We start from the raw sequence: 10,391 nt of genomic DNA on the forward strand, positions 1-10,391 counted from the left end.
ACAGAGGGCCCTTGGGAACGCGGCTGAGAGCCATTGAAACAGCCCCTTCCTGGGGCCGAGAGCTGGGATGGTGAACGTTCTCATTGTCCTTGCGGGAGGAGGGGGCTGTTCTTCCATCTCCTGTCTGGGTCCTGGAGGTTGCAGGATCCCCAGGGTGGTGAGGACAGACAGTTAAAGTCAAGTGATCGGCAGCTTCTGGGCATGCGGGGCTTGGTGGCCGTCCTAAAGTGTCTGAAATGCATGGGGTGTAAAACTTACTTGGACAGATCACAAGCCCCAGCCCTTTGTTCTCTGCCACCTTTGGCCTTCAGGGCCTCGGCCTGACACACTGCTGCCACAGCTCAGACCAAACCATGTTGTCCCCAAGAGGAAGGAACGTGTGCTTCCTGGGCCACTGGCAGACCTTGTCCGGGTGGCAGCATTTTCTGTCTGGACCAGAATGTGGCTTCTTACTGTTTTGTTTTGTTTTTTTGTACCGGGGATCAAACTTGGGACTTTGTGAGGCAGGTGGTGGAATCACTGAGCTAAATCCTTGGCCCACTTCTTACCCTATTGTCTGAGCTTTGAGGTCAGTCTCCTGGACTTTCTGGCTCATTGGAATCTGAACTCAGGCCCTGGGAGTGTGGTCACATGGATCCAGGTTCCCTTGGAAGTTGCTGGCTGCTTTCAGCCATTTCGGATCATCTGAGGTCTGGAATCTGACCCACTTCTCAGGGTCTCCCAGGCTATGTGGTCCTGGTCAGCTGTGCGGGTGTCAGCGTGTGAGACCTACTGTGCTCCACAGAGGTCTGCGCGTGTCCCCCACTGGTGAAGGTTATGAACCACTCCAGGCTCAATCTGCATAGGGTCTGGGGCCAGAAAGGGTTATAGTGAACTGGAATCTAAGGGATGACTCCTTTGCCACCTGCTGTCTCCCACCCGTGCTCTTGTTCTGCCTGTCCTAGGTAAGAAACCACCAAGAAGCTGCACATGTTTGGCAGAGCCTGTGATCGAGTGGGGTTCAGAGCACTGGAGTGAGGCCTCGATATGGGACTGGGGAGAGGGTGTGGCCCAGAGTGGTGGGACGGGGTGCCCTGCGGCAGGTGCTGTCGCGTTCTGTGCCGAGTCATGAAACCTGCTCTGCACTGGGTCTTCCAGGCAGGGTACTGTTCTCTGCTGAGGTCTCAGCCGGTGGCTCCAGCACGTCCGTGTGGAGAACCTGGGCTCCGCACCCATCTGAGGAACTGGGGCTTTTCGTCAGTAGCTGCAGATCCGTGGGGCAAAGGTCTCCAGACAGGCAGGCAGGCAGGCAGGCAGGCTGCTGGATCCCCAGTGGTGTGCCCTGAGATGGGGTCTCAGTGGAAAGGCACTGCTGTGCAGCACCTCAGGATAGGCCTCATTGTGGCGTGGGGTTCCAGGGATACAGAGGGAGCTTTCACCACTCTGTCCAGAGCCGCGTCACGACCTCAGCAAGTTCATGCCTGAGAGCTGAATAGGATGCACCACACCTTAGTGAGGGGTGCAGACGTGGTCTCCAAGAGGCCCTCTGCAAGGCGGAGGGGTCACCCAGCTTCTAGAGGTGGCAGCTTCTAGCACCTAGATCACCAGTTCCTCAAAGTGTGTTCCAAGGAACCCATGTAACAAGTGTGGGCACCCCGAACCGAATGGAGTCACCCCAGCCAAGACCCAGCAGGGGTTTGGTGTCTTATCCACCTCATAGGGGAGCGTTCGGCAGGTGACCCTGCAGTGCACTGGCTGTGGCCTCTCCCCATTGACGCGGGTTGTCCCCTAGGTACGTGCAGGCGGTCATGCAGCGGGGACGTGCCTGTGTCAGGCCAGCGTGCACGCCAGTGCTGAGCGTGGTGCCAGCCGTGTCGGACTTGGAGCTCTCCGAGACAGAGTACGTGCACCTGAGGGTCCCTCAGTGCTGCCCGCCCAGCCTGGCCCAAAACAGGTTCTGAGGTGGAACAAACTCTTCGGAAACATAAGCTTGGACACCCGAGTCTTTCCTCCTGTCTCCACAAGGAACAAGGGCTGTCTAGTGTGGTGATAGAGGGCGAGGGTCCACATAGGGACCACAGCCTGCCCTCAACTGTCTCTGGCCTCCTGAGGTCACCAGTCTAGGATCACAGGCCCATGCCGGTCCTGAATGAGGTATGGGCTGCAGCCGCGGTGTCCTTGCAGCGGCATCAGGGAGCTTTAGGCTCAGCTCACTTGCCATGGTGTCTGGATGTTTTGACTGCTGAGGGGCAAGAGTGAGGCTACCCTTCCACCTGCCACGGCCACACGTGGGTCGTGTGGACACTGCTGACTGCCCACTTCCTGTGCTTCGGCACTGGGCACTTCTCTGTTGGTGCCCAGCTCCCTGCAGAAGAAGGTCCCCAGGGAAGGGCACTGAGGACACAGAGCTGGGGGAAAGTGAGGAAGCAGGTGCCTGGGAGCCAGCTGTGCAAAGTGGACAGACACTGCTGGTGGCTCTCTGGGCCTGGGCCGTGGGAGAGGACCCCTGTGCAGTCTTCCTGCCCTGGGGCTGATTCCTGGGGTGGCTGGAGGACGTGGAGTGCAGGAGGACACTGCCAGTCACCTGACATTGAGGCCACACAGCCCATCAGGACAGGGCCCCTCAGCCTGGCAGTGAGACAGCACCAGCCTCACTCAGCTCTGCAGGTCTGGCTGGCTGTGGCCTGTGAGCAGTTCACTCAGAGACCTGAGTTCTCTGGTGTCTGCCTTTCACGTCTTTAAAGGTTTACATCGCAGTCTAGAGTTTGGGCAGGTGGACCGCCTTGCCTCTGTTGGGCTGCGTGGCCAGCAGCTTGGCCTGACGGTCTTGAGAAGCTGTATGCCCACTTCACATAACCAGGTGGGGGTGCCACCGACCAGCCAGCCCTGGGGCTCCTGAGGTGTGTCCCCCAGGGAGTCAGCCAGCCATGTGGCACAGAGCTGGCAGAGTGGGGGCTGTGGACCTCTGGTCTTTGTCGTCTTCTTTTTGAGACAAGGTCTCTATGTATGTAGTTCATGTATCCTTGAATTCACTCTGTAGCCCAGGCTGGCCTTGAACTTGTGGTAATACTGCTTCAGTCTCGCAAGTGCTGGGATTATAGGCGTGTGTCACCATGCTCGGCGGGGTCTCTGGTCTCACCATAACAAGCATCACCCTGAATCCCGGGGGGCACCCCTGAGATCTGGGCCTGACCCCCACCCCATCACTGCTCTCTCTGAACAGGATAAAATCACAGAAGAAGATAGGTGGTGGCAGTGCCCAGCCGTGTGACAGCATCGTAGTGGCCTACTACTTCTGTGGGGAGCCCATCCCCTACCGGACCCTGGTGAGAGGCCGTGCAGTCACCCTGGGCCAATTCAAGGAGCTGCTGACCAAGAAAGGCAGCTACAGGTGAGAAGGGGCTGGGAGGTACCTGGCTGGCCATGCGACAGGACCATTTCTTGCCCGGTTAGTTCTTATGTGGACTGGACACTTCTCCATGGTGGGGAGTGGTGGGTGGTGTCAGGGCCCCCAGTCTAAAACTTGTGAAACTGAGGCCTGAACAGGTGGGTCCACGTGCACGCTGGCCTCAACTGACAACCAGCGCCCAGGCTTCCTCACTGTGGATGGAGCTATGAGGAGAGGCAGAGGCAGATGGCCTGAACATGGGCCAGCCCGTGGCGAATAGGTCCTCTGCCCAGTGAGTGGCCGTGACAGTGCCCTGTGACTGCACTGGCTGAGCGGGGACATCCATGTAGCCACATTCCTCCCCTGCAGCACCCTAGAACCCAGGGCAGGACTCCCAGGGTTTTTTGTGACGGGGTCTTGCTGTGTAGCCCAGGCTGGCCTTAACGCACAGTGATCCCCCTGCATCAGCCTCCCTCCTGATTGCTGGGATTACGGGGGTGCACCACCGTGCCCCTCCCAGGGGTTTTGAGGCACTTCCCAGGGAGAGGTGGGTCCGGCAAGCAGGCACTAGGTGAGGCTGAGGTCCTGTCCCTGGGAAAAGCATGCACACATCGAGCAGTGGCCCCAGGCATAAACAGGTGTCCCTCCCTGAGCACGGGAACGGGCTGCCTGTCCTCACTTCCTGACCCTCTGTGGCTGTCCTCTGTCCCCAGATACTACTTCAAGAAAGTGAGTGACGAATTTGACTGTGGCGTGGTGTTTGAGGAGGTGAGAGAAGATGAGGCTGTGCTGCCCGTTTTTGAGGAGAAGATCATCGGCAAGGTGGAGAAAGTGGACTGACCGGCAGGTGGCCGCACCCAGGACACAGGTTTCAGTGCATGGACGTGTCAGCCCAGCAATGACCATGCACCCAGGAGCTTGTGTGGGAGTGACACAGATGCTCCCACTGTGCGTGGTCACGTGGACCCTGGGAAGGTCCAGGTGTGCCCCTCTCTGCCTGTGTCTGCCCCACCCACCCTATAGCAATACGTGGAGTCCTTGAGCACGGCAGCCTGCCTGCAGCCCCTGCTGTGGGATTCACACGCCGTGGTACTTAGGCCCAGGTACGGGGGCCCGGCAGGGACCTCTAAATTGTACATGTCACCGAGTGCCTTCAACACAGCTGTCTCTTGCCTGCCACTATGTGAAGCCGGTGGCTCTGAAGCCTCGGCCCCTCCTTCACCTGCCTCCAGCCGCCAGCTCAACAGGCCAGGTCCCTGCTTTCTAAGGGCCCATGTAAATATGTACATTTCTCAGGTCAGGGCCAGCAGGGGGCTGCCCAAAGACCATTTTTCATGCCATGACTTGTACAATTATCTTTTCAAAGGTACTTGGATAACAAGAAATAAAAGTTTTTGAACTTGCCTAGGCTATGGAACGCACCTGTCTTGCAGCCAGTGGGGCCTGACCGTGTGTGCCAGGAGATCACACTTGGGGGAGGCATCTGTGGGCAACGGCCAACGTGCGGGGGCAGCTACAGTTGCGCTTCCGAGGCCTTCCTGCCCACCTGGGTGCCACTCAGACGAGCCAGTAGCTCAGCTGGTGGAAAAGGCACCCAAGAGAGAACAGCCCCAGGTGGCTGAGACAGGGCCAGGGTCCAGTCTTGCTCAGGAACCACACAGAGTTTAGGACCAACTTTTCTTTATTCACAGCACACAGCTCCCTCTAGTGCCCCGAGATACTCTGGGGAGACGCTCCAGGGCAGCTATAGCTCCTCCTTGGGACCCAGGGTGGAATTGGCTGGTGGCTCCTAGGAAGGTCAGAGGCTCAGCTCAGGGCTCTGTCCCAGCTCGTTCTGCATGAGGATCTGTCCTGGGTACTCACCAGGAAAGGAGTCTCAGGCTTCTCCGTGGGCTCTTCCACAGGCAACTCGCCCCCAGAGTCCAGAAATTTGGAGAAAGTCTCTAGATCCCTGGCACTTTTGTATTCAGTCACCTGAGGTGGGACAGGAGGGCCCCGAAGGCTCAGCAATCCCCAGGCCAGAGCCTGACCAGAGTCCCCAGGAGGGCGCCTGGGTGGGCCTCACCTTCCGACCTGGCCCTGCCGGGAAGAACTTGAGAGTGGGAAAGCTGTGCACTGCAAAGGCCTCCAGCTCGTTGGCTGTGGCGTCCAGCTCAGCAATGACGATGTCCTCGTGGTCTCTGTACTTCTCAGCCAGCGCCTCCCAGGCTGGGGCCATCTCCTTGCAGTGGCTGCACCATGGGGCATCTAGGGGTGTGTCAGGCTTGGCCAGCCACCTCCCCACCCCACCCGCTGCCCTCTGCCCTTGGCACTCACAGAACTTCACAAACACGTTCTTGGTTTCATCAAAAGCCACCTGCTCAAAATTCTTGCCCACAAGAATCTTAACAGGCCGCTGGTCCCAGCCAGGGGGAATCTCCTGGCTCAGCAGGTAGGGCTGGGGGAAGCAGGGCTTCACCAGGGGCTCCTGGGGCGCTACGCCCCTCTCTCCCCTGCCCCTGGGTGGACCACCAAGCAGCAGACCTTCGCTTCACCACTGAAGACGGAGTGGCAGAAGGAAGCCACAGAAGCCGAAGTGATGGGCCCCCCATCTACGGGTGCATACTTCCTGGTGGTCTCAATGTTGATCAAGCGCATGGTGGGGGCCTCCTCGGCCTTGAGACCAAAGTACTGCAGCACATCGTCGTTGTTGGCAGCTACATCTACCACCACAAACAGAACCTGCCAGCAGGGAGGCCATGCTGTGTGCCCGCAGGCCCAGCGGCCCCTCCCTGCTGATCTCCCAGTACCTGCCCCCGGAAAGGGGGAGCCGCCTCCCTGAAGCTAGCTAGCAGCTCCTGGTGTGGGGCCAGCGTCTGGTTCACAAACAGCAGCAGGTGGTTGAGGATTCGGGCAGCGTAGATCTTCCGGGATGTCTGCAGGGTGGGGGCTTGTGACTGCCAAGCCCTACCCACCCTCTGCAGCACTCCCACGGACCCTTCCCACCGGCCCCAGCCGTATCTGCAGCTAAGCCTACCTGTTGGTTGAACTCTGTGACCAGGTGCATGCTGTGGGTGACCAGGAAGCGGGACAGATTGCCCAGGTCCAGGCCCGTCTCCTCATCCACTGGGAAGTCAGCCTGTCCTTCATCAAACTGGATTGTGGGAGGGTCAGCAAGAGCCACGGCCACGAACCCAGCCCCCACCTCAGTTTGACCCACCTTTTTGAAGAGGATCACTGTGTCCTTGGTGAGGCCAAACTTCTTAAAGAGCTGCGGTTGGTCAGTGAGGCCAAAGGTCATGTCCAAGGCATCCCGGGCCAGGGCCAGGAAGGTAGCCACGTCCTCACCCTGAAGGTCCTGTGGGCCCAGTCCTATGAGGTAGGTGGGTACCCCCAGTACTGCTCCGAGGCCCAGCCCCCACCCGCCAGCTTACCTGGAAGAATCCGACGACCACCACATCCTGGGCGTCCAGCAGTGCCTGGAGGCTCTCCTCATCCTCGAGGTGTGCGGCACTGGACCCCACCCGCCGCCTCAGCCACTCAGCAATGCCCTCAGCTTCCCGGGGTCCTGCGGAGAGTCCCCTTAGCCTAGGCCCAATCCCTCTCCACCACGCCCCACCCCAGGGCCCAGGCTACATCGAGCCCGCCCACCCGTGTACTCCTCTGGGTGTGTGTGGTTCCCATCTTGGAAGAACTTGATCGTGGGGTACTCTGTCACACCAAACTTCTCCATCAGATCCGGCTCTGCAGGCCCGTCCACCTTAGCCAGTGTAACCGGGACAGACTCGTCTTCCAGCAGAATGGCTGCTTTGCTGTACTCAGGAGCCAGTGCCTGGCAGTGCCCACACCACGGGGCATCTGGAGGATGAGGCGATGAGTATGCCAGGCCTCAAGGGCCCCAACCACAGGCCAAGGAAAGAGCAAGCACGTCCTGCTCACATCCTCCTTTAGGGGCCACCCTGGGTCTTTGCTGGGGCACCAGAGGAGACTCTCAATGCCCTGACTCATAACACAAGGGACAGAAGGTTTGGGAGTCTGAGGAGCCTCCTATCCAGTCCTTCTGGGCCACATATGGCTACCTGTAAGGCCTGCCAGCCAAGAACAGCTTTGACATTTATAAATTATTATATAAACAAGTGCCAGAAAGAAACAAAAACAAAAAACAAGTGCCAGAGAGCCAGGTGTGGTGACGCACACCTGTAATCCCAGCACTCTGAGAGGCTGATGCAAAAGGACTGCAAGTAAGAGCCCAGCCTGGGCCATTTAGCCACTTTAAGTCTCAAAATAAAAAAGGGCTAGAAACATCTCAGGGTGAAGGTCCCGAGTTCAATTTCCAGCAGTGAAAAAACAAAACAAAAATGAGAAGTCACCCCAAGAACCTACATGGCCACACAGCCCGGAAGCTGTGCCTTTGCACCGTGCGCACGCAGCAAGTCCACACCAGCAGCAGCATGGAAACGTGGGCCCCCAAATGATGACATCAGCGTGCAGACACAGCTGACCAAGCAAGGGGAGACAGTGGTCTTCTTGTCCCCTGGGACACCCTACCATGACTGTCTCCCCTGCTTCGACTTGGCCCCCCAGGTCCAGCTCTGCCCAAGGCTTCTTGTCCCAGGGCCCTTGTGGAGAGCCCAGGTGCAGGATGGAGAGTAGGTGCGGGGCTCAAGCCTGAGGTCCCTGTGGTCCCACCGCCCATGCCCCGACACTCACAGAACTCCACCAGCAGGGCCGAGTGTTCCTGCAGTGCCCAGCTCAGGGTGCTGCCATTCAGCACCAAAACCCCATCCTCTTTGGGAACTTTCTCCACAGGGGGTTCCTCTGGGAGGTCCTCCAAGGGACCATGTGGATCTTGTCCCTGTCCCCATGGGCCTGAGACCCCCAGCAGGAACAGCAGCAGCACGGTCAGGAGCTGGCTGTTCATGGTGGTGCTGGGGCCCCAAAGGCTAGGGCAGATAAAGGGACCAGGGACCAAGCAGTAACCGCCACGTGGCATCCTGGCGCCTCTCAGGGAAGAAAAAGCTGAAAGGCACACCCTGGAGGGAAGAAGAGGCAGAAAAAGGCAACACGGAGGGCAGCAAGGCAGGGCGACCTTTAATGGGAGTCAGAGCACAGAACCAGATGGGGGCACTTGGGGGGTCACTGACCAAGGGGCTGGGGAAGGCGTGGGGACCCCGTGCAGCAGCTGACAGGTGGGGACAGGAGCCCCAGTCGGGGGTCAGTCCTTCCAGTCCTGGCAGATGTGGAGGCCCCACTCCCAGGATAGGTGGCTGGTTCTGTCGTCATCGGTGAAGAGGGACCTGACGACATAGGGGCCCCGCACCAGCATGCCCCTCGGTGCCTCCTCCACCGGCGTCACAAACTCGTACTCCTGGGCTCTGGGGCCATAACTGCCCACCATGTAGACGGCCTTGTCCACTGGGGGAGGGGAGGGTGTCAGGGCTGCCCCCTCCCTGCCATCCCCAGTCCCCAGGCTGCCCCCACACTGCCCTCACCACGCAAGCCCCGGCGGTAGGTGTGGTGCAGACACTTGAGACCACTGACAATCTCCTTGTTGACCTGGGGAACGGAGGGTGTCAAGGGGCTCCTCTGGGGGGGGTAGGCTGTGGCTGGCTGCCACCCTACCACCGCCACCACCGTAGCTGTCCTCACCTTGAAGGTAACTTTCACTTGGTAGTCGACACCCTCCTTCAGGATAAACACCTGGCTTTTCAGAGCAGCCAGATCCCCTGGTAGGGAAACAGCAGGTACAGTCTGAACTCCAGAGGGACCGAGAACCTGCCCAGCAGCCCCCACATGGGGAGTGGTGCCTCTGAGGTCCACGGGCAGAGGGGTCCTAAGAAGTCTCCACTCCAAAGATGGGCTGAGGGCTGCAGAGAGCTACCTGTGAGGTCCATGGCGATGGGCCCGGGAGCTTGCTCGGACAGCAGTGTCAGCCTGGTCACCTGTACGTTGGGCAGGCTTGGGTCTGAGGAGAAACAGTGCCCACAGGAAGCCCTGCCTGGTCTGCCCAGCCTGCCCCCTTCCCTCCACCTGCTCACCGCCCTCTAGGCCCAGACCCAGGCCCAGCCCATACCCACAAGAGGTGGCAGGGGCCCCAGCAGCGCCTGCTTGTACTTGGCCAGGCTTTCATCCTCTGGGTTCAGCCGCTGAATCTCCAGCATGCTCTTCTTCCCTGGTGCCTGGTACTCAGGCACAGCCTCATCCAGGGCCTCATCCAGTGGTGCTGGCCCACCCTCCTTGTCAGCCAGGAGGACTGGCAGTTGGGAAAGGTTCATGAGCAATTATCACCAGCAGACTGTGGCATTCCAGTGCCAGACTGGAGACGCCCCCCCCATCTTCCCAGTTGGGTCCACCACTGCTCAAAGGAGCTAAAAAGAAGCCGGTGGGGCTGAGGAAGAGGGTGGGCAGGGAAAGCAGGAGGGCCTCTTCTGGAGGGGTCTGGCAGCTGGCAGCGGTTCCCAAGGGACCCACCCAAGTGGTATCCTTGGAGGCACCAGCTGTCCACCCAGGGTTCCTCCCTGACTCTGAGGCCAAAGGTACAGGAAAGAAGACTCTTCGTGGGGACAGCCCAAGGGCTGGGGGCTACTGCTGTAGAGTGGTGGCCCCAGGCCCCTCCACGGGCCCCCTGGCTCTGCTCCGTGTCCACAGCTCTCCAGCCTCACGGACTGATCTCCCCACCCGGGGCAGAGGCCGTTGCCTCCCTGGCTTCACCCCGGCACCGCGTGCTCCTCCACTCTTGGCTGCCTTTCCCGTGAGGGTCGCGCCGGAACGAAGACCCCACCCCAGCCAAAGCCCGCCGGGATCCTTTCCTAGAGGTCCCCGCGCGCCCCGTAAGTTGCAGCGGGGGAGGGCCGTCCCGCCCGCGCCCCCCGCATTCAGTGACAACAATGTGACTAGGATAATGTTTCACAGATGAACTGAGTAAAGTAGGTGCAAAGTAATATGTAAGAAAGCCGTATTAAAGAAAAATCTTAGAACATATAACAAAGTATTTAACTAGATCACTGTTAAACAACATTGTGGAATTCTTAGTTTTCTTTTTGCT

At 59.2% G+C, this 10,391-nt stretch overlaps 3 protein-coding genes across 4 annotated transcripts in view; 1 reads left to right on the plus strand and 2 right to left on the minus strand.

Annotated features, from left to right (window-relative positions):
- Positions 1-4,733, plus strand: part of Axin1 (axin 1) — a 47,825-nt gene extending 43,092 nt beyond the window's left edge. Inside the window, exons 8-10 of one of the 2 annotated variants that reach the window (XM_019206999.2) lie at positions 1,772-1,879; positions 3,203-3,370; positions 4,081-4,733. In XM_019206999.2, coding sequence (XP_019062544.1) covers positions 1,772-1,879; positions 3,203-3,370; positions 4,081-4,207 — 403 coding nt within the window. In that variant the 3' untranslated portion in view covers positions 4,208-4,733. The remainder of the gene's footprint in view (positions 1-1,771; positions 1,880-3,202; positions 3,371-4,080) is intronic. The other variant, XM_019207001.2, reaches the window with a different exon arrangement.
- Positions 4,734-4,818: 85 nt separating this feature from the next.
- On the minus strand, positions 4,819-8,357 carry Pdia2 (protein disulfide isomerase family A member 2). The gene is made up of 11 exons (XM_010620616.2): positions 8,057-8,357; positions 6,998-7,204; positions 6,781-6,914; positions 6,567-6,704; positions 6,384-6,500; positions 6,157-6,282; positions 5,891-6,088; positions 5,684-5,804; positions 5,433-5,614; positions 5,231-5,341; positions 4,819-5,156 (listed from the first exon to the last, which is right to left on the minus strand). Exons 1-11 carry the CDS (start codon positions 8,337-8,339, stop codon positions 5,112-5,114), a joined length of 1,662 nt encoding a protein of 553 aa, XP_010618918.1. The 5' UTR covers positions 8,340-8,357; the 3' UTR covers positions 4,819-5,111.
- A 59-nt stretch (positions 8,358-8,416) lies between these two features.
- On the minus strand, positions 8,417-9,869 carry Arhgdig (Rho GDP dissociation inhibitor gamma). The gene is made up of 5 exons (XM_010620618.2): positions 9,420-9,869; positions 9,228-9,311; positions 8,996-9,072; positions 8,839-8,902; positions 8,417-8,761 (listed from the first exon to the last, which is right to left on the minus strand). The coding sequence occupies exons 1-5, from the start codon at positions 9,619-9,621 to the stop codon at positions 8,562-8,564; spliced, it is 627 nt and encodes a 208-aa protein (XP_010618920.1). The 5' UTR covers positions 9,622-9,869; the 3' UTR covers positions 8,417-8,561.
- Positions 9,870-10,391: the final 522 nt, after the last annotated feature.

Source organism: Fukomys damarensis, unplaced genomic scaffold (assembly GCF_012274545.1).
Source record: "Fukomys damarensis isolate Sample0158 unplaced genomic scaffold, DMR_v1.0_HiC HiC_scaffold_34, whole genome shotgun sequence".
In the NCBI taxonomy this organism is placed as follows: domain Eukaryota; kingdom Metazoa; phylum Chordata; class Mammalia; order Rodentia; family Bathyergidae; genus Fukomys; species Fukomys damarensis.

Bases quoted from the DNA above. Each gene is read 5' to 3' on its own strand.
- Pdia2 (XM_010620616.2), bottom strand. From the start codon at position 8,339: ATGCCACGTGGCGGTTACTGCTTGGTCCCTGGTCCCTTTATCTGCCCT. The intron at 6,705-6,780 runs GTAAGCTGGCGG...CTGGGCCCACAG, and splicing joins TGGTCGTCGGATTCTTCCAG to GACCTTCAGGGTGAGGACGT. The intron at 5,157-5,230 runs GTGAGTACCCAG...TGACCTTCCTAG, and splicing joins AGCCTGAGACTCCTTTCCTG to GAGCCACCAGCCAATTCCAC.
- Arhgdig (XM_010620618.2), bottom strand. From the start codon at position 9,621: ATGAACCTTTCCCAACTGCCAGTCCTCCTGGCTGACAAGGAGGGTGGG. The intron at 9,312-9,419 runs GTATGGGCTGGG...GTTTCTCCTCAG, and splicing joins GCCCCTGCCACCTCTTGTGG to ACCCAAGCCTGCCCAACGTA. The intron at 8,903-8,995 runs GTGAGGACAGCT...TCCGTTCCCCAG, and splicing joins AAGTGAAAGTTACCTTCAAG to GTCAACAAGGAGATTGTCAG.